At 45.0% G+C, this 23,622-nt stretch overlaps 1 protein-coding gene across 4 annotated transcripts in view; it reads left to right on the top strand.

Annotated features, from left to right (window-relative positions):
* Window positions 1–23,622, top strand: part of LOC139752847 (ileal sodium/bile acid cotransporter-like) — a 79,907-nt gene that overhangs the window by 19,562 nt on the left and 36,723 nt on the right. For 2 of the 4 annotated variants that reach the window (XM_071668807.1, XM_071668808.1), the window contains 2 exons: window positions 16,747–17,005; window positions 22,440–22,595. In XM_071668807.1, coding sequence (XP_071524908.1) covers window positions 16,955–17,005; window positions 22,440–22,595 — 207 coding nt within the window. In that variant the 5' untranslated portion in view covers window positions 16,747–16,954. Of the gene's footprint in view, window positions 1–16,746; window positions 17,006–22,439; window positions 22,596–22,837; window positions 22,875–23,622 lie in introns of those variants that run through there. The other 2 variants (XM_071668809.1, XM_071668810.1) reach the window with 2 other exon arrangements.

Genomic DNA, 23,622 nt, shown 5'->3' with positions numbered 1-23,622 from the left:
AGAGGTGTTCCACTAGCTTCCTCATCTACCCAACCCATCAACTCTTTTCTATCCTTCTTGCGGTAATACACACACAGCTAGCGTGAGGAGGGATGATCGAGTTAGTGTTGTAGGGCAAGAGAGAGAGCGAGGTGTGGTAATAACAGAGTGGTGGAGAGAGCAGAAGAGGGTGTGTTGAAATGGTTTGGACATATGGAAAGGATGAGTGAAAATAGATTGATAAAGAGGATGAGTGTGTCAGACTTGGGAGAAAGAAGGAGATGGAAAGATGGAGTGAATGAGGTTTTGAATGCTTGGGACCTTAACATGCAAGAGGGTGAAAGGCGAGCACGGGATAGAGTAAATTAGAACGATGCGGTGTGCAAGGTAAACGTGGACTAAACAAAAGCATTTGAACAGCAAGACACCACTAGGTCCTATCAAGGTTGTTTTTTTTAATGGAAGGGATAGGAACATAGAGATTAGTGTGGTAAGGTCAGAAAAGCAAAATGACGAGTTAAAAAGAAGTACCTGTAAACGTATACGTCCAAGGAGGCGCAAATGATATCAGTCGTGGACCTGAAGCGAAAATTTTGTCTATTCATAAACGTATCGACGGAGCGGCTTTTCAACTGCTCTATGAAACCTACCAATGTCTTGGTAGTGAAACTTAGAGAAATTTTTCTTTTTTGTCTTTTGTTTCTGTGCACCGTTGACCTGGCTATAGATCACCAGATATTAAAGCACAAATGTCTCTATTCATTTATATTTTTCAGCTGAATAGACTCCATATTGTGGCTTGCGTTTTCGTTTTGTTACTGACCTGCAAAAATTTGTACTGATCTTAGAATTTGATTGTTACCTGTGAGCCCAGTCTATCAGTTTATCTGATAGACAAAAACACACCGGTGTGTTGGATTTAGGCAAGCAATCGGCAAAGAATACACAGTTGAGGTATAACAGATATCACAGGATTGGGAGGTCATGATAGTTACTAGCTAACTAATCATGGAAGAGCTGAAGATTAGGGAGAACTGAATATTTCCACACTTTGGGCAAACACACGAGTGAGGTGTCCATCTTGATAGCCAGTGTGGCAGATATACAGGGGTGTTTATAGAGTAAATAATATGGTTTATGCATTGTGAACTTGAGTGAACATTAAGTGACGAATAGTTACATGAATATGGTAATTAACATACCACACAATTTAGTTAATACGGTAATTAACATACCACACAATTTAGTTAATACGGTAATTAACATACCACACAATTTAGTTAATACGGTAATTAACATACCACACAATTTAGTTAATACGGTAATTAACATACCACACAATTTAGTTAATACGGTAATTAACATACCACACAGTTTAGTTAATACGGTAATTAACATACCACACAATTTAGTTAATACGGTAATTGACATACCACACAATTTAGTTAATACGGTAATTAACATACCACACAATTTAGTTAATACGGTAATTAACATACCACACAACTTGAGTTAACAAAACTGATCTCTCCAAACCACAGCTGCAGATGTTCATTTTCTATTGACGTCTGATTTGCCAGCTTGGTATCAAATGCGGATTTCAATTATCTTACAACACAAACCCATTATCAAATGTTGAACTCAGGGTAACCGATAAGGCATCATCTTGATATCACAACCCGGAGTTATACCACGAGTTGGCAGGTCACACTCTGGTGCTGCCCTCTGGGCGTCAGACCCGGATTAAGTGAGTCGTGTTAAGTGAGTCACTCAAGTGACTCTCGCATTGACAGTCGTGTTAAGTGAGTCTCTCAGGTGACTCTACTTTAATACATCTCTTCATCGTTACTCCCAGGTAAGGTGTACGAAGAACCATGAGGCAGGGCCACCCATCTTAAAGTCAAGGGCAAAGAAAACTTTGTCATAAATCCGGGTATAGCAATAGCGTCACTGATTTCGTCAATATGGAGCTGCAAATCCATTGTTATATGTCAGGGTTAGCAATGGTGGTGGTGTCGTTCATGTGTGTGTGTGTGTGTGTGTGTGTGTGTGTGTGTGTGTGTGAGGGAGGGTGGTGGGGTAGGGCATGGCCCCTCTATGTACATAATGAGGTCAGCAGAAGTGACGTCAAACCTACCTTGGTGGGGGAAGTCCCCGACGGTCGTGGGTAGAAGGGGGGTTTGGGGTTTGTTAGGGGGGGAAGGGGGATAGCTGGGGAGGGAGGGAAGGGGGGAGGAGAGAGCTCAAGGGGGTAAGAAAGTTAGCTAGGGGGATGGAAGGTAGTTAGTGGGAAGGTATATATATATATATATATATATATATATATATATATATATATATATATATATATATATATATATATATATATATATATGCAGGACCTTCACTGTGAAGAGGTATGATAACGGGGAACATATCGAAATAGATATACAAAAATATATGAGACTGCAGCTGAGCAGTTGGGAAGACCATCCAGACCAGAAGAACAGGAATACGACACGACCATGGAACAACTACAAAACTATTTGAAAGAAAACGTTATATGTGGGTTACGTCAGTCCTTGATGACCCTCTGGATTGGGAAGTTTGTGACGTGCGCGGCTCTGTGGAGGAAAGAAACAGTTGTGTCCAACGAACAAGACGAGCGATAAACACTACGCGCCCAGCCTAGCCAATCTCTCTCTCTCTCTCTCTCTCTCTCTCTCTCTCTCTCTCTCTCTCTCTCTCTCTCTCTCTCACACATGCTCTGCTCCCCACCAGACGACATTCCTCCCTGAAGATTTCGATTAAAATCCGTCAAGGGTTGAGGGAGGACCTGGTCACAATCACTCAGGTGTGCCAGGATTCTCATCAGGCCGGCAGGTAGCATGGGACGACACACCTCAGGGATGTGAACAGTCTAGTCACCCCAGCATTGTGTGTGTGTGTGTGTGGGGGGGAGGGGGACAGCGGTGAGGCCTCTGACGCAGGTGGCGGAGGGCGGGAGCTAATACTTACGCTGGGAAGGAACCTCCTCGGTGCCCCTGGCCCAAGCCCGTCTCACCTGACGGAGATCAGCCGTGTTGTCATGAGTCCTTGAAGGAAGGCTGAGGACGTCGGCCAGGAGGACTCGCCTATATTTGTATCCCATGTGACGCCCTTGCCCCCTCAGTCGACCCCGTGACACACACCCCGTCCATTCCTCCCAGTGACCGTCCTTATGCTGTGAATTTACGATACACTAAAGCTTGTGGTGAAAACAAGAAGCCTTCATCCAGCCCAAGAACTCTGCACCAGCGAGGAGACGTCCAACGTAAGAGGACGTCTATATCAAGGTAAGGACAAGACCTCGTCCACCGTCCCTCCACCTCAAGGATGTCCCAAGCCACACAAGTGTGGGTCACACCTACGCCTCAGTGACGTATGAAGATAAGGGAATTATATGAACTGTCAGTATATATGTTGTTTAGGTAACTCGACCATCATCATCATGAAGCTCTCAGCAGTACACACACACACACACACACACACACACACACAAACTCGTCCGAGCAGCGCCATCCGCAGTTTGTCGGTAAATGAACACAACTGGAGCCGGTCATCTTGTGGTGCTGGGCAGCTCGCTGTATAGAAACGCTCATTCGCCAGCGAGAGTCAAGTAAGTCAACGGCAGATTTTTTGTAAAGCTCAGAAGATTCCTTACGTTGTAGCCAAAAACATGAGGAATACAGATGTTGTCCTCAAACACACACACACACACAAGACAAACACCGTTATGAATAACGTGATCGGAAGCAGCGACGTTGCCATTGGAAGCCGGGCACATGTTGGTGACGATGTTTGAACGCATATCACATATTCTTCAGCCACATTATTTTCTTCTTTTCTTCTTCTAAGAAAGACTTATAATCATTGATTCCCCAGAGTGAATATACCTTTTTATGACTCTTATAAACCCTTCTTCAGTAGCCCCTATAACTAGCAAGTCTTCGTCAGAGTGAATGATTCTGTAGGAACCATCTAACGTGGAGACGGTGCACGTCAGGTGGGTGTGTGTCGTCGACCAGTACTCTCCGGCAGTCCACCCTTCCCTCCCCCTTTGGTCGGCAGCCGCGCCACCTCCCTCCACGGGTTGTCTCAGGTGACGGGGCAAATCGCATATTGCTGATGCTCCTCCACACAGTTCTGCCAGACACATAGAAGACGTGATATATTACGTTCTGCCAAGGACTTCGCAAGCCAGTAGAATCAGTCGTTGCTCGTAGGATTATCCCCGAACGCTTTCTCTTGTGTTTCCTCGCTCGAGCAAGACTTTCCCGAACATTTTCCCTTCAGGTTTCCACCCTGATCAGTCAGCTCTTCCACCTCAGACAACCTCCTCTCACCGCTCAGGTGACAACGTGAGGATGGCGTAACTACCAACGCGCTGGCGGCAGGAGGTGTCACTCGAGATCCACTCCACACTCTGGTTTAGCCTGCCTGCCTGAACTGTGTCTTCATAATGACTGGAAGAGACGTTGGCCGATGTGAACACCTTGTGGTACTTCGACCTCAGGCTGAGATGTGAAAATCTCCTGCGCAAAAAATGATGTTTTAACCTGAGCTTTGCCTCAAGCTCGGGCCTGGTTCTGTGGACAGGATGTCACACAATATTTGATATCCGGACAGACGTTGCCAGTGAAGGGTAAGTCCTCCGACTTCCGTCGCGAGAAGACGTGTTTCTCCTGAGCTCCGAGTTCACTGTTGTCATACGAAGGACGGCGCATACTGCACGATTTCGCTGTCCTGGCTGTACCAGGGAATTCATCCGGGACTTGATCATTAAGGAGGAAAAAAAAAAAAAAGATTCTTTTCTGGTTTGATCTACATTTTGCTAGGAAACCTGAACTTAGAAATTAGGTAGAACTGAGAGTCATTAGAAACACGGCGAGCCGTGACACACACACACACACACACACACACACACACACACACACACACACACACACACACACACACACACCCCAGCTAGACTCTCTCACCCTCACCCAGACTCGTAGTTCCCTCCTCCCACCAAGGCCCTCCTCACCCTGCGCCCTAATCCTCTAACCCGCTCCTCCATATTGCGTCACACCTCAGCCACCCGTCCAGCCCTTCCTTCCCCTTCCCTCCTGATGGGACCTCTCCCCCGCTTCCCCTCCCCCCTCCCCCCTTCCGGATGGAAACCCCCCCTCCTCTCCTCTCCCCTCCGGGCCTTTCGTCAGCCCCACCCACGAGCAATCGCTCTGAGGTGCTCGGTGACTTGTAAGAAGAGAGCGACGATGGATGACTTTTCCATGATCCCTGGAGACTCGCTGGTCAGCCACCTGGGTACACACACACACACACACACACACACACACACACACACATACACACACATGCCCCCCCCCAATCCATAGAGACCACCACACCACGTCCACCCCGGTGTCAGAATCTCCCACGTGAGACAGAAGGTTATTTAAAGACGTTCAGGTGGCAAGGAATATAATGCCATGTTGAATAGTGAAGGTCGGGAGCCACGACGTTTACCATAAGAATTCAAATTCAGAAGTTATCACAGAGGAACATAACGAGGTGATTGGCACTCTGGTAGTCCGGGTGATATTGTCATAACTAGCGCTCCCCCGAGACGTAATGGACGAGCTAACTAGGCCCTAAGGAAAGTGCTGGGTTGTAAATGAGACACTAAAACACCAGTGCACAGATGCTAACATCGGCTTTACACAGGCATGACTTGACTTTGTAGATGATACGGGATTAATACAACAGACACGACATTCACCTCAGCGATAAGAGACAGAGCTCTTAACTGTGCGATTCACGGGTCAAATTGCCCTACAACACCAATTTATTTTTTCTTTCGAGGCCCGGTAGAGGTCGGTGTGTCGACCACATAGCACAGGTGGTAGAGGTCAGGTTAAGTCTGGTCATATTACATGTCACGCGGGGGGCGGGAGGAGGGAGGAGGTCACATCTACCCCACCTTTAACTACCCCACCAGACAGCACGGACAGGACGCGGCTCATGGCAGCTCGTCACACCTCGATCTAGATGTAGCCGGTCACATATACCACCAGTCTCGCACAGGAACCACAAGATGAACCCAAACAGCCTTGACATGAACATAAGATCCACACGATCCACATTAACCGAACTGCATCGCTTGGTAAACAGTAAACACGGTGACATCACTCAATTAACAGACGCATTTTTTGAAGGCGAACAACAATGATCTGATTAGTGAGTGCGATCACCAGACTACAAATTATTTGTAAGGTGACACAGACGTTCGAGGAGGAAGAGGAACTGCAGTGTATGTGGATTGTATCTTAACCTAAACCCCATCGCAATTTAGACTACAGCATCTGATGCTGTTGAACACTTGTGTGTTCAAATCAACACAGATTTTTCGAAACTTTATGTAAATGTCGTCTATAAACGCCCTAGTCAGCCAGCAGATACTGACACTGTCGTGTACGAGAGCTGACAACGAACAATACAGGATAAAGACTCGATCATTCTTGGGGATTTTAATCTTGCAGACATCATCAACTGGCTAACCTAACTCAGGTGTAGATAGTCAACCTGCTAGACTTATCAACTCTGCCGAAGGCAATCTTTTCTTCCTCACTGACCTGTCACCGAGCAGACGAAGGAAGCTAACATTTTTTTTTTTCATTTAGTTCATGAATCCCAGGAGTTCTTACTTGCTAACACCCACCCGTGTTGGAGAACATCAAGGCACTTGTGACCATAACCTGGTTAGGGTCGGTGTCAACATCAGAACCCATTCCCCTAAAACTCCTAACTTTAAAAGTGTGGATTCTAAAGTATTGTGCGACGCCTTAGAGTCTGATTTGTGTTGGTTCATGCTTTAAGGAACCATGGGCCAGATTTAAGCGCCAGTTTATGCACCAACACGACACAGCTTTTGCTATCCACGACACACGCAACAACAGGCCTGAGTGGTACTCGCCCAGACATCACAAGATCTATACAGCTCAAGAAATGAGATATTGCCTCAAATATCACAATGCAATACAACACGGTTAGGGGAGTCGTAAGGAGACTTGTTAAGCAAGTCAAGAGAGAGAGAGAGAGAGAGTAGGAAGTGAGTATTGCAAGAGATATTGATGATCCTAATATTTTCTTTTTTATAGATATATCAACGATAAAAAATATATAATGAGTAGGATGGGACCCTTAGTAAATGAAGATGAAGAGAAACCCATTGTGAAAGATTAAAGCACAGCAACAACCCTGAACAGGTCTGTTTTTTTGTGTGTATTTTGTTTTTACATTAGGAAGCAAAAACACGAATTCTGAGACGCAGATATACAACACACACGCGATACCAGAATTTATCGTCACAGTTGAATACGTTGAAGACGAACACAAGTCAGAATCCTGATCGTTTCTATCGTTTCTATCCACAAGTAATGAAAAAAAGTCACACACGAAATTGCTGGACCGTTAACTTATATTTCCAGGAGATTTCTGCAGAAAAGAAGAGCTTCGCAGGCCTGGAGACTTGCAGACGTTACTCCTATATTCACAGAGATGAGCCATGACATTCTCGGCAATGCCCGTCCTATTATCCCCCATGCATCAGTTAAATATAAACTTCTGGAGACGATTATTAGAGAGGACATCGTAGCCTACCTGGAACAACACAGTCAGATCAATGACACAACCACATGGTTTTAGAAGACGTAGATCACACCCTTACAAACCTCCTTGAATTTTATCATAAATCATTCAGTACCTACGAGAAGACAAGAGCAATCAATGTCACATTGCTGGACTTCCAAAAAGCATTCAATAAAGTCCCCTTACGTTCGACTGATGCACAAAGTCCTGGTCTTGGGGATTATATGGGTTGCATCAGACACTGGACAGCATCCTGGTGAGGTGACAGGAGGCAGCGAGTCGTAATGAAAGGGGGAAATCATCACCCTGGTCACCCGTCACTCACTGGGGTCCCCCAGGGATCAGTACTTGGGCCTGAATACTTTTCATCATTGACATGAACGGCTTGAACGTGCGGCTGAATAACTTGTGGCCAAATCTGCAGATGACACAGAGGTCGACAGTGCCGTATAAACTGAAGAAGATTGGCTAGGATGTCAAGAGGATTTAGATAAAATAGCGGATTGGTCTAGAAAATGACCAATGCCATTTAACGTCATTCTATGTCAGCTGTTGCAAGCAGGACACTTCAATAAAAAGTCTGCTCGTGAACTGATGGATCATAAGATAAAGGACACCCTTAATGTGAGGGATCTAGGGGTCACTGTCTCCAACAACAAATTTTCTCAGCATCATAACGAAGGTACCGAGAATACAAATATGATGCTAGGATTTATCAACAGAAACTTTACATACAAAAACATGGATGTGACATTGCCACTAAGTCTAGTAAGGCCCCACTTCGACTATGCAATGTAGCTCTGGGTCACTCACCTATGCAAAGACATTCTTAAAGTGGAAGCAATGAGGCGAACTCCTTTCTTGCGTAACAAACCATATGAGGACAGACTGCGAGAAAGAAACTTGTTCTCTCTCTGAGGAGAAGGCGGCGTCTCCGAGGCAAACCAACTGAATGCCTTAAAATACTTAAAGGATTCAACAACGTCGATTTTAAGTATTTCTTTACAGTAGCGTAGCACTTCTAACGAGAGTAATGGACCAAAACGTAAAGATTACTGATTTGATATGGATTGTACCAAGTATATCTTCACCAGCGACATTATTGATGCGTGAAATAAGCTCCCACAACATGTTGTTCATGTTGTTCTTGATATCTTGAAAACTAGGCTTGATCCTCATCTGTCACTCTCCGGTAGTGAATAATTCGTTTAATAAATCATAGTAATGTGATATCATGATACCTTCTCAACCACCTGGCCATGCTGCCTGCGGTAACAACACAAATCAACCCATGTCAACTACTATATGGGAGGTAAGAAGGAATTATTGTCTAATCCTTTCACATGAGGAGTAAGTAGAGAAGGCTGGAGCTCAAGTTTATCCTCACTATTGTCTGCATAACAAAAAGTGAAAGGATATATGTCGTTGGTGATGTGATGCCAGACTTACTAATGTTCAGTTGACCGTATAACTTTCCTATCTAATCCTGTAAGAAATATCTTTTCTACTGGTTTTCTGCTCGATGTGTTGCCGGAGGGAGTGGAGGAGGGTGGGGAGAAAGCCTTTACATTACTTTCCTTTTCATCTACTGCTTTTAAGGTGACTGCACTTTTTCAGCACTGTTAAGGCCAGACCACCTCGCACAGACCTTGGGTCTGTGTGGTCTATGTATCTACGTAACTCATCAATGTTTAGCATCACAGCTACGCTTTATATTCGAGTAACTTCCAGACGTACATTATACATTTATCCTCCATTTTCTTTACCTATAATATTTGCACTCTTATTCTTGTATCTCTTTCATACTTCCTCCTATTCTTATCCTTCATTTTATCCATGGCCTCCATGGACTCCAACACCCACGACCCGAACCTTGTAAAAGGAAAGTACAGTTTACTGACTTGCTCAACGGACGGGCTGTTCCCGCAATGTAAACACTGGAGTTGCCAACTTCACATAAAGCTGTGGTATATCCTGGAGCTTTCCACTGTGGCCTCTGCCTGTAGTACTCAACCTGTGGGAAGATAACTATAATGAATACTCTCGACATCTTTCTTTTCTACTGTGGAGAAACATTTAGCAGTTTTTCTACAAGAATAAATGGCCATAGTGATTATTCAGCAACGATACTTCTCTATTCGTAGCATTTCTCGGTGAAGAAAGTCACTGATAAAGAACCATTTAATGGATACTTTGCATTATCGGTTATTTTTTTCATATTAATTCCTCTACTTCTGACGTATTAGTGGCGACATGATTAGAAATGTAGTTGCAGTCGCCTGATTCAGGGATTCTAGTGCCTCGCAGATGGTATATTTCGTAAGTAAGGGAGGTACTGTACCACCAGCAGGAGGGTACTGTACCACCAGCAGGAGGGTACTGTACCACCAGCAAGAGGGTACTGTACCACCAGCAGGAGGGGACTGTACCACCAGCAGGAGGGTACTGTACCACCAGCAGGAGGGTACTGTACCACCAGCAGGAGGAGACTGTACCACCAGCAGGAGGAGACTGTACCACCAGCAGGAGGGTACTGTACCACCAGCAGGAGGGTACTGTACCACCAGCAGGAGGGTACTGTACCACCAGCAGGGAGGTACTGTACCACCAGCAGGGAGGTACTGTACCACCAGCAGGAGGGTACTGTACCATCAGCAGGAGGGGACTGTACCACCAGCAAGAGGGTACTGTACCACCAGCAAGAGGGTACTGTACCACCAGCAGGAGGGTACTGTACCACCAGCAGGAGGGTACTGTACCGCCAGCAGGAGGGTACTGTACCACCAGCAGGAGGGTACTGTACCGCCAGCAGGAGGGGACTGTACCACCAGCAGGAGGGTACTGTACCACCAGCAGGAGGGTACTGTACCACCAGCAGGAGGGTACTGTACCACCAGCAGGAGGGGACTGTACCACCAGCAAGAGGGTACTGTACCACCAGCAGGAGGGTACTGTACCACCAGCAGGAGGGTACTGTACCACCAGCAGGAGGGTACTGTACCACCAGCAGGAGGGGACTGTACCACCAGCAAGAGGGTACTGTACCACCAGCAGGAGGGGACTGTACCACCAGCAGGAGGGTACTGTACCGCCAGCAGGAGGGGACTGTACCACCAGCAGGAGGAGACTGTACCACCAGCAGGAGGGTACTGTACCGCCAGCAGGAGGAGACTGTACCACCAGCAGGAGGAGACTGTACCACCAGCAGGAGGGTAACATGATAAACAAGAGAGATACGCCAAGGACTGGAAATGCTGGATGCCGTAACTTCTACAATGCGTACTCTCTCTCTCTCTCTCTCTCTCTCTCTCTCTCTCTCTCTCTCTCTCTCTCTCTCTCTCTCTCTCAAAAGACAATGGGAATGGCATTCGTCATTACCGTGCACACACAATGGACGGAGAGGAGAACAACACCTCACGCAAGGTGGCACAAAGAGAGGCGAGGTCTGGCATCGCGGTACAGAACACGCATCATCATTCTTCCTGTCAGAGTGACCAGTCTTAATATTCATTACCTATCCACTGAGCCGCCCATCGCACACCAGCGGCTACGCCTCTAGTAGCACACTAAGACGAGCCTGGGACTTACAACTGTGGTCCTTAACGCGGCTGCCGGAGTGCTTGAGATGCGAGGGGAACTCTCGTGTACAAGCAAATGAAGACGTGGGATAAGATGTGGCATATGTATGATCTAAGCTCTTGAAAATGGGGCACAATTAGATGGAGATCGAGACGAGAAAATTAATGTAGAATACTTTTCTCTGTCCCGTCCAATGCCTCCACCACACACACACACACACACACACACTTCACCAAGCGTCCTGTATAGTGCATCTCTGTGTTGTTTTTGTTGTGCCCTGGTATCTTCACCTGACGGTGTTTACCCCGTAGAAGAGTGTGGTCGAGGCGTGGCGTCTCAGGCATCAGGTGCGGCACAGACCTGCGCTGTGTCTCTCCTCGTCTCAAACAGACGTAAATAAGTCAAAGGGAAGAAGACAAAGGGCCCGATAATGAGATGGTTTTGGATTATTTTATCTTCTGAAGATGGAATGATTGAATATCTGGCTTGTGACTTTATTTTGATGTTGACGGCTTTTAATGACCCTGGCAGTGGTTAAGGCCAAACAATCAACCAACCTTGAACAGAAGGTTTTGCGTCAAGAAATGTTATGAGAATCTGTGAAGAATAAAAGTCTGTTTACTTCTGTGAATTGCCAACATAAAATCCTGTTTTCTGTAAGTTTAGAGTGAGAGAAAAACGAAGATGAGGGCCCCCTCCTTATCCCCTGGGGGCTCCTGGGTCACCATCATCACACCCTGTTTTCTTTGTAGGTTCGTTACAGGAACGCAAAGTGTAGGTTTGCCTCACCTTGAATCGTCAGTAGTCCTCGGTGGACGTACGTATCCATGAAGACGCGTAGCCATTGGGATCTGACGCCAGCCAGTGGCTCGCACATCCGCACCAGCCAACGCACCATCCACTCGGACGTACACTGTGTGACGCCCTCGAGGACCTGACCACCAGAACCAGTGACTCGAGACACTGACCAAGCGTCCGAACGCTACACTCTGAACACACTGTCCTCCAACATGTATTTGCTTCCTGAATGAATCATATGATATCTATGCATAATTATGAGAAAACTGAATGACAACACACGGCACAGGATTGACCGTGTTTACGAAGTGTTGCCATGGTCGTAGAGTAGATTATAATGAGTTTTAACAACAAGGTTTAATTGTGGATATGAATCAGTTACTCGGATCGACTCCGTCTTCTGAACCCCTCCGCCCCGCCACCTTCTCACAACGTGAATACTTACCTGGCACAGGAGATACTATGATCATCTCACCGTGAAACACAAGGAACTCACAGGGAATGAAAAATACATCTACAGATGCATTTTGTGTATGAAATACAGCCTATCAAATACAGTAGACTTGAAGTTCACATACAGGACGTCATTTTTCATTTTGACTAACTTACCGGAGCATAAAGTACTGCTTCATTTATGATACTACGCTTGAACAACTCGCTGTTACTGGTTGATGTTGGCTGAAGGTTACTGGACGAGGTTTTGGGTTTGATTCACTATATATGCCTGGTGGAAGCATGATTCACTATATGCCTGGTGGAAGCATGATTCACTATATATGTCTTGTGGAAACATGATTCATCCACCGACTAAAACGTTGATATTCATCAAGGGGAAAATCATATATCGAGGTTAAGTCTGTTGTCATCATATACCTCGACCAGGTATATTGTCCACACCTGCAGGAGGAAACTCTTGAGAGATATATTGACCTTCGTGTGTTAACCCTGAAGCACGACGGTACGACCCATGTGTACGACGGTACGACCCTTAAGCATGACGGTACGACCCTTAAGCTCAACGGTACGACCCTGAAGTACGACGTTACGACCCTTGTGTACGACGGTACAACCCTTAAGCGCAACGGTACGACCCTCAAGTACGACGTTACGACCCTTGTGTACGACGGCACGACCCTCAAGTACGACGGTGCGACCCTCAAGCACGACGGTACGACCTTGGGGTGTGATGGCCTGACTTTTTGACCTGACCTTTAAGGATCAAGTCAAACGCAAAGCTGTTTTATCTAAGGATCGTAACGTCGTGCTTAAGGGTCGTACGGTCGTGCTTAAGGGCCGTACCGTCGTGCTTAAGGATCGTACCGTCGTGCTTAAGGATCGTACCGTCGTGCTGAAGGATCGTACGGTCGTGCTTAAGGGCTATACCGTCATGTATTAGGTTACAGAAGATGAAAGAAATCACTAGAGATAATCAGTACACGATTACCAGCAATGTTCTTATTGTTCTCCCAGTAGAACACAGCCATTAGCCTCCAGCACAGCCACAGCACACCCACAAAACTCGCCGTAGTGGCGGATGTAGGAACCACTTCCCCTGTAGACTTTGATCCTCGCCCACACAACTTCCCTACGAGTCTTTAAACGTCTTATTATACGACTATTTCTTCCAAAAGTGAAACGGTGTCTAAAATACACGATAACTCTCCACGTTGGGCTGAGATGTTTGCCTGCAGACAAATTCTTTAAGCTACACAGCCCAGATCACATTAGTGACTGGCATACACTGTTCATCTCAAGTTGGATTATTCAGAATAATGATAACTATTGCTTCTCAGTAATTCTTAAAGATAATATCTCTCTGTTGTCTTACACTAGCGACGAAGGATGACCGATGGAGATGTAGGTGACGGTAAGAAACTGTCGAGTCTTATCGTCGAGTCTTATGCACCACAATTTCTGTATATATAGTGACCGAGATGGCACCGCCAAAATATGACCCAGTCAAGGCCATGTTGGGTGACAGGAAAAAAAGAAAAAGAAGAGAGTTAAGGAACGTAGGAATTAATCATGGCTCTGAAGGTGTTTGTCGACCTGACCTAAAAAAAAGAAAAAAAAGAAAAAGGTTTTATGAAGCGGGAAGGACAAGAGAAGTGTTGAGGAGCGAGGCCATCACGAGAGACAGATCAAGAAGAGCAACGGCTTCACGTCTGATGAACGCAGCGGCCGGCCTGGCGCTGGTTGGTAACCTCACACCACCTACAGACAGCTCCTCCAACATGACCTAAGCCCATCTCTCTCAGGAATAATCTTGCGACGTTTAAAAAAAAAGGTTCACTGGCGTTAAAGATGACATCAGGAATTAATGAAAGTGTGAGAAATTAGCATAAACTTCAGAGGATTTTTGGTTGTGAGAGGCAGGGAGGCCATGGTTCGTGGCAGCTCACACACACACACACACACACACACACACACACACACACACACACACACACACAACCTGGGAACTCTTGTGGTCGAGTGCTCACGTGAAGGGACGCTCAACTTTTCATCTGACGGACGACGATAATTTGTGAGCAGCGGGTAGGCCAACCCTCAGCCCTCCTCTCTCTCTCTCTCTCTCTCTCTCTCTCTCTCTCTCTCTCTCTCTCTGTTCTGTAATGCCTCAGTTACATATTTTCAGCCAAACGGTTGCTTACATCCAAAAACCGTTATTTTTTCATTTATATATTCATTTACACGCGCGCGCGCGCGCACACACACACACACACACACACACACACACACACACACACACACACACACACACACACACACACACACACACACACACACACACACACACACACATCTTAGGAGAACGGATACGGAGACCAACTGTCTCATAACAGTAATTATAATTGTATCTAAGTATACGGCTAAGAAAATATTCAGTCAGCTGCTGTTCATTTCCTACCTAAAGCCAAAACTGGAATACGTTTCTCAAGTTTGGCCACCTCACCTTAGCTAACATTAAGAGCTGATAGAGAAGATGCAGAGGAGGGCAACGATATGATACGAGAGTTTAGAGAACTGAGTGACAGGGAAAAGCTCGAGGCCATGAATATGCCATCGATGGAAGAGAGAAAAGTGAGAGCTGATCTGATCAGAACTTTCAAGTTTCTAAAACGAACCAGCGACGTGGACACTGATCAGTTCTTCGAGTCTGATCATCCCAGTCCAGGTAACACACTGATCTATGAGAGAAGGTCCAGAGGAGCACAACAGAGAACCGCACTACGAGTAAGAAAACTGAGTCACAGGAAGATGGAAGCGGTCATGGAAGAGAGAGAGGGAGGAAGGAAGATATTGATCCTAAAATGTAAATGTCTGTTTGTTAATATAGGATCGTGCTAATGAGCGGTTCCTGAAAACCAGACATGACAGAGGGACACGTGTGGATAAAATGTTTCGCATGATTAAAACTACGGAAGATGCTAAGGAATCCGTTTATCATATGAGATGTTGAACATAAACGATGAAAAATGAAATGATGCTCAGATGCTAAATGCCTAAAGAGAACTACTGGTCCTTAAAATGCTTAAGTCTTATAGATTTAAGAATAGAAAGCTGAAGAGATGAGACCCCACGAACGTAGAACTGCCCTCCTCGCTCCTATACAAATAGCTGATCACATACAGAACCCACACATACAGGACGTGAGGTAACTCTGAGATTCTAGAAGTGATCGAATCCTTCAACTGACTGATGAAAATCCAGAACTGGCTACTCAGAACCTCCGACCTGATGCTCAACGTTGCTCCTATGATAATATTGCACAGACATTTGTTTTCAGTTGAAAGACTCAGTCAGTGGCATCCTCTGGCCACTAGGTGTCCTTCGAGAGGTGGTTATGTTTTTGTGGGATAAGATGACTGTTAGATGTGTGTGTGTGTGTGTGTGTGTGTGTGTGTGTGTCTCACTTCATTGCATTCATTTTTTATTTTCTATTTTTCCCACGCTATTCTCTCAGTGTTTCCCTAGTTATCAGGTGTGTTGATGAATTGTTAAGATAAGCAGGCCACGCAAGATATGAGAGGAGATACACAGATTGTGCAGGACTTCCACAATTGTGTCACAGTTGTGAGGATGAGCAAATAATACGAGAATAGGTGGGTATCGGAAGGAGGTAAATTTTGCACGTACGAGGCAGGAAAGTTTGATTAATAATATATGACACGTTCCTCATCAACACCTCCACTATTCATCAACCAATCATGTCTTCCATGTGACTCTAACATTACATGAACAATTCATACATTATAATTACTGATATAAGAATGGCTCGTATGTCGACCAATAACGAAAAAAATGTAATGTTACTCTCTGATCGTCGAACCACACAGTGCTCCCCCACGGTTACCTACTTAATAAAGAATCACGCTCCTCTTTCCTACCTTCAGCCTCTCGTCCTCTGCCAGGCGTGTGATGCACCATCACAGACTTAACGAAGGCGACTCTCACCACCACACGTTCCCTACTGAACGACTTGGAAACGTTAAACACTTCCCTGAAGGACGTGCTTCTGAGTCACTACCAGGTTTATAAACAGTTCCCTGAAGGACGTGCTTCTGAATTACTACCAGGTTTATATACAGTTTATTGTATCACCAAGACTCAATGGTGTTCGCAAGTAGAAACAGAGAGACGGACGCAACTCAGTATGGTGTCGCAGCCATTTCGGCAAGAGAGAGAGACGCACAAACACTTACGTCTAACTTGATCGTCTTTCTCCATCTCTTTCAGAGGACCCTGACCAGCCGAGGACGAACAGCTCCCGCGAATAGTCGTCTGTTCGTCGAGAAAGAGTTGACATCTTCCGTTCTGTTTTGACCTTGTGGCCGGCAGGCCGGCAGCCTGGCACGTCCACGGGAGAAGGTCAGCCTCCCGCGCCACACTTGGGGTCGCTTCCTCATACGAACGAGTGACGGGCAGGAGGAGGAGGAGGAGGAGGATGCTGCCGCTGCTGGTGCTGGTGCTGGCGGGCGTGAAGACGACGGCTGCTGTGAGTTTTACTGAGAGAGAGAGAGAGAGAGAGAGAGAGAGAGAGAGAGAGAGAGAGAGAGAGAGAGAGAGAGAGAGAGAGAGAGAGAGAATTGGAAGATAGAGCGAACGTGCAAAGGGAGGAGACGACCAGTCATGATCATCGTCAATATTATAGCCAAGAGATACACACCGTCAGATTATGATTCTCCCTGCATAGTGGGCTCCGATGACTTTGGAAATGATCAATACTGTTCGTGTTGTCTCAGTAGGACTGGTAAACCCGAACATGAGACAAGTTTCCGAATAATCAAGGTAGTTTCACTTTATGTTTCTTTCCATCGAACTATCAAATTAGTACAACATTTATTATGGGAAATGACGGGAAATGTCGTTAACAATCAATGTATTGTAATATCATGGAAGGGCTAACAATGTGAGGCCAGACTAATGGGTATTTCTCAAAATCCTTCGTCCGTGGTGTCATATTGATTCACACAAAAAAAGATACTCTTTTTTTGTACCGTGTGTAAGCAAGCAGGGGCAAGACTCTAGAAAACAAGGAGGAATTCAGAGGGGGTGTTCATGAGATATCATAGATCGAGTGAAGATAACAACAGAAGAGTGAAGAATACAAATCGAAGGTTCAAACCTCATGAAACACCAACAGCGATAGCAAAACATCAACACTGTCCCTCCACTACCTCAGGGAAAGTCAGGAATAATACGCCATCATTTTTTTTTTCTCGGCACAAACAGAAGTCCACATCAAGGCCGGGCCTTAACTGAAATAATGAGAAATTAATGAAAAGGAAAGAGAAGAGACGAAGAAAAATATTTACGAATTTTAGAGAAAGTGGGAAACTTGTCTGTCAAAAAGGTCATGTCGTAGTTAATGGGAAAGACGTGACAAGGGAGAGAGTTCCAAAGCTTCGACGTGCAGGGAAAGAAGCAGGTGTCAGTATGGCCCACCCTTGAGCTATTAGCGGCCACACAGTAATCATGTGACGCAGCAGCTTTCAGAGTAACGCGTGGTTTAGCTAGTGGTAGGGGGTACACAAGCAGCCAGCTCTCGGGAGCAGAAACCGAAGTAATAGCTATAGAAGAGGGGAAAGTGATCCGACACTACAGCGTAGGGCAAGAGGGTCAAGTTTGCAGGTTAGCCTGGGAGTGTGTATAAGTCGAGCTGCTGTCGACCAAACTCCGTCAAGTAAGGATGCAGGCTCTAGAACCACCTCAGATGTGAGAGCAGTACTCCATATCATTATTATTATCATTATCATTATTATAATTATCATTATTATTATTATTATCATTATTATCATTATTATTATTATTCATTATTATTATTATTATTATCATTATTATCATTATCATTATTATCATATTATTATCATTATCATTATTATCATATTATTATCATCATTATTATTATTATTATTATTATCATTATTATTATTATTATTATTATTATCATTATTATTATGATTATTATCATTATTATGATTATCATTATTATTGATATTCTCATTATCATTTTCTTATTTATTATACTTAGTCGCTGTCTCCCGCGTTAGCGAGATAGCGCAAGGAAACAGATGAAAGAATGGCCCAACCCACCCACATACACATGTATATACTTAAACGCCCACACATGCACATATACGTAACTATACATTTCAACGTATACACACATATACATACACAGACATATACATGCAAATACACATGTACACATCCACACTTGCTGCCTTCATCCATTTTCGTCGCCACCACGCCACACATAAAAATGGCACCCCCCTTCCCCCTCGCGCGCGCGTGGGGTAGCTCTAGGAAAAGACAACAAAGGCCACATTCGTTCACACTCAGTCTTTAGCTGTCATGTGTAATGCACCGAAACCACAGCTCCCTTTCCATATCCAGGCCCTACAAAACTTTCCATGGTTTATCCCAGACGCTTCACATGCCCTGGTTCAAATTATTGACGGCACGTCAACCCCGGTATACCACATCGTTCCAATTCACTCTTTTCCTTGCACACCTTCCACCCTCCTGCATGTACAGGCCTCGATCGCTCAAAATCTTCTTCACTCCATCTTTCCACCTCCAATTGGTTTCCCACTTCTCGTTACCTCCACCTCTGACACACATATCCTCTTTGTCAATCTTTCCTCACTCTTGCTCTCCATGTGACCAAACCATTTCAACACACCTTCTTCTGCTATCACTACTACACTCTTTTTATTACCACACAGCTCACTTACCCTTTAATTACTTACTCGATCAAACCACCTCACACCGTCCTCAAGCATCTTTATTTCCAACACATCCACCCTCCTCCGCACAACCCTATTCATAGCCCACGCCTCGCAACCATATAACATTGTTGGAACCACTATTCCTTCAAACATACCCATTTTTGCTCTCCGAGATAACGTTCTCGCCTTCCACACATTCTTCAACGCTCCCAGAACCTTCGCCCTCTCCCCCACCCTGTGACTCATTTTCGCTTCCATGGTTCCGTCCGTCGCTAAATTGACTCCCAGATATCTAAAACACTTCACTTCCTCCAGTTTTTCTCCAGTCAAACTTACCTCCCAGTTAACTTGTCCCTCAACCCTACTGAACCTAATGGCCTTGCTCTTATTCACATTTACTCTCAGCTTTCTTCTTTCATACACTTTACCAAACTCAGTCACCAGCTTCTGCAGTTTCTCACCCGAATCAGCCACCAGCGCTGTATCATCAGCTGACACTTCCCAAGCCCTCTCATCCACAACAGACTGCATACTTGTCCCTCCTTCCAAAACTCTTGCATTATTCTCCCTAACAGCCCCATCCATAAACAAATTAAACAGCCATGGAGACATCACGCACCCCTGCCGCAAACCGACATTCATTGGGACCAATCACTTTCCTCTCTTCTTACTCGTACACATGCCTTACATTCTTGATAAAAGCTTTTCACTGCTTCTAGCAACTTACCTCCCACACCATATACTCTTAATACTTTCCACAAAGCATCTCTATCAACTCTATCATATGACGTCTCCAGATCCATAAATGCTACATACAAATCCATTTGCTTTTCTAAGTATTTCTCACATACATTCGTCAAAGTACACACCTGATTCACACATCCTCTACCACTTCTGAAACCACACTGCTATTCCCCAATCTGATGCTCTGTGCATTCCTTTACCCTCTCAGTCAATACCCTCTCATATAATTTCTCAGGAATACTCAACAAACTTATACCTCTGTAATTTGAACACTCATCTTTATCCCCTTTGCCTTTAAACAATGGCACTATGCATGCATTCCGCCAATCCTCAGGCACTTCACCATGAACCATACTTACACTGAATATCCTCACCAACCAGTCAACAATACAGTCACCCCCTCTTTTTAATAAATTCCACAGCAATACCATCCAAACCAGTCGTCTTGCCGGCTTTCATCTTCGGCAAAGCTTTCACTACCTCTTCTCTGTTTACCAAACCATTCCCCCTTATCCTCTCACTTCGCACACCACCTCGACCAAAACACCCTATATCTGCCACTCTATTATCAAACACATTCAACAAAACTTCAAAATACTCACTCTTTCTCATTCTGACTTCACCACTAATTGTTATTACCTCCCCATTAGACCCCTTCACCGATGTTCCCATTTGTTCTCTTATCTTACGCACTTTATTTACCTCCTTCCAAAACATCTTTTTATTCTCCCCAAGATTTAACGATACTCTCTCACCCCAACTCTAATTTGCCCTCTTTTTCACCTTTTGCACACCTTTCTCTTGACCTCCTGCCTCTTTCTTTTATACATCTCCCAGTCATTCGCACTACTTCCCTGTAAAAATCGTCCAAACGCCTCTCTCTTCTCTTCCACTAACAATCTTACTTCTTCATCCCACCTCACTACTCTTTCTAATCTGCCCACCTCCCGCCTACCTCATGCCACAAGCATCTTTTGCGCAAGCCATCACTACTTCTCTAGATACATCCCATTCCTCCCCCACTCCCCTCACGTCATTTGCTCTCACCTTTTTCCATTCTGTATTCAGTCTCTCCTGGTACTTCCTCACACAAGTCTCCTTCCCAAGCTCACTTTCTCTCACCACCCTCTTCACCCCAACATTCTCTCTTCTTTTCTGAAAACCCATACAAATCTTCACCTTCGCCTCCACAAGATAATGATCAGACATCCCTCCAGTTGCACCTCTCAGCACATTAACATCGAAAAGTCTCTCTTTCGCGCGTCTATCAATTAACACGTAATCCAATAACGCTCTCTGGCCATCTCTCCTACTTACATACGTATACTTACGTATATCTCTCGTTTTAAACTAGGTATTCCCAATCACCAGTCCTTTTTCAGCACACAAATCTACAAGCTCTTCACCATTTCCATTTACAACACTGAACACCCCATGTACACCAATTATACCCTCAACTGCCACATTACTCACATTTGCATTCAAATTACCCATCACTATAACCCAGTCTCGTACATCAAAGCTGCTAACACACTCATTCAGCTGCTCCCAAAACACTTGCCTCTCATGATCTTTCTTCTCATGCCCAGGTGCATATGCACCAATAATCACCCCTTCTTTCTCCAACCACTTTCAGTTTCAACAATATCAATCTAGAATTTACTTTTTTACATTATTACATATTCTCCCACAACTCCTGCTTCAGGAGTAGTGCTACTCCTCCCTTTGCTCTTGTCTTCTCATCAACCCCTGACTTTACTCCCAATACATACCCAAACTACAGTTCACCTTTACCCTTGAGCTTCGTTTCACTTAGAGTCAAAACATCCAGGTTCCTTTCCTCAAACATATTTCCTATCTCTCCTTTTTTCTCATCTTGGTTACATCCACACACATTTAAACACCCCAATCTGAGCCTTCGAGGAAGATGAGCACTCCCCGCGTGACTCCTTTCGTTTCCCCGTTTAGAAAGTTAAGATACAAGGAGGAGAGGGTTTTTAGCCCCTGCTCCCGTCCCCTTTAGTCGCCTTCTACGACACGTGAGGAATGCGTGGGAAATATTCTTTCTCCCATATCCCCAGGGGTAATATCATTATCATTATCATCATTAATATTACTATTACTAATATCATTATTATCATTATCACTATTGTTATTATCATCATTATTATCATTATCATTGTTATTATTATCATTATTGTCATTATTATCATTATCATTATCATTATTATTATCACTGTTATATTATTATTATCATTATTATTACTATCATCATTATTGATTATTATTATTATCATTATTAGTAGTAGTATTATTATCGTTACTATCATTATTATCATATAAGCTGGTAACAACCGTAAAGCTAACTTCGTATGGTACAGACTGGGCGTGTGAGCATTGATACTGACGGAAGGCGCTAACACCACGCCCCCTTCTAACCTTGCCCTCCTACAGGTGACCCCGCAGCAGCAGCAGGAGGAGATGGAGGGCGTGGTCAGGTTCTCCCCGGAGGCCCTGCTGGAGGTGGTGGATGGCACCGACCACGTCGTCAGCTGGTTCTCCAACGTTACAAGCTCCGTAGACCGGGTGTGGGCCGAGATGGAGGACTTGGTGAGTGCTGGGGGCCGAGATGGAGGACTTGGTGAGTGCTGGGGGCCGAGATGGAGGACTTGGTGAGTGCTGGGGGCCGAGATGGAGGACTTGGTGAGTGCTGGGGGCCGAGATGGAGGACTTGGTGAGTGCTGGGGGCCGAGATGGAGGATTTGTTGAGTGCTGGGGGCCGAGATGGAGGATTTGTTGAGTGCTGGGGGCCGAGATGGAGGACTTGTTGGGTAATGGGGGCCGAGATGGAGGACTTGTTGGGTAATGGGGGCCGAGATGGAGGACTTGGTGAGTGCTGGGGGCCGAGATGGAGGACTTAGTGAGTGCTGGGGGCCTAGATGGAGGACTGGATATATTAACAAGCTTGTTTGCCAATGTCGTTGAAGTTACGTCTCTTCCTTGTATATCAATTGACTGTTTTACTTCTATCTCATTCTTGTATCTCCCCTGACGATGTGATCAGGGGTGGAGGGAGCAAGGAGAAGCAGGAGACCGTAATGGATGTGAAAGGATGGAGTGAAAATGATTTTAAGTGCTCATACAGGAGGGTGAGAGGCGTGCAAGGAATAGAGTGAATTGGAACGATGTGGTATACCGGGGTCGGCGTGCTGTCAATGGACTGAACCAGGGCATGTGAAACATCTGGGATAAACCATGAAAAGGTCTGTGGGGCCTGGATGTGGATAGGTCTGTGGGGCCTGAATGTGGGATAGGGAGCTGTGGTTTCGGTGCATTACACATGACAGCTAAAGACTGAGTGTGAACGAATGTGGCCTTTGTTGTCTGCTTCCTGGCGCTGCCTCGCTGACGCTGGGGGTAGCGATGCTGTTTCCTGTGGGGTGGGGTGGCACAGGTAATGGATGAAGGAAAGCAAGTATGAATATGTACATGTGTATATATGTATATGTATGTGTATGCGTATGTATATGCATGCATATGTTAATATGTTGATATGTATATGGGTTTATATATATATATATATATATATATATATATATATATATATATATATATATATATATATATATATATATAT

This window comes from Panulirus ornatus, chromosome 13 (assembly GCF_036320965.1).
Source record: "Panulirus ornatus isolate Po-2019 chromosome 13, ASM3632096v1, whole genome shotgun sequence".
Classification (NCBI taxonomy): Eukaryota; Metazoa; Arthropoda; class Malacostraca; order Decapoda; family Palinuridae; genus Panulirus; species Panulirus ornatus.
This window is presented reverse-complemented; position numbering and strand designations above follow the sequence as displayed.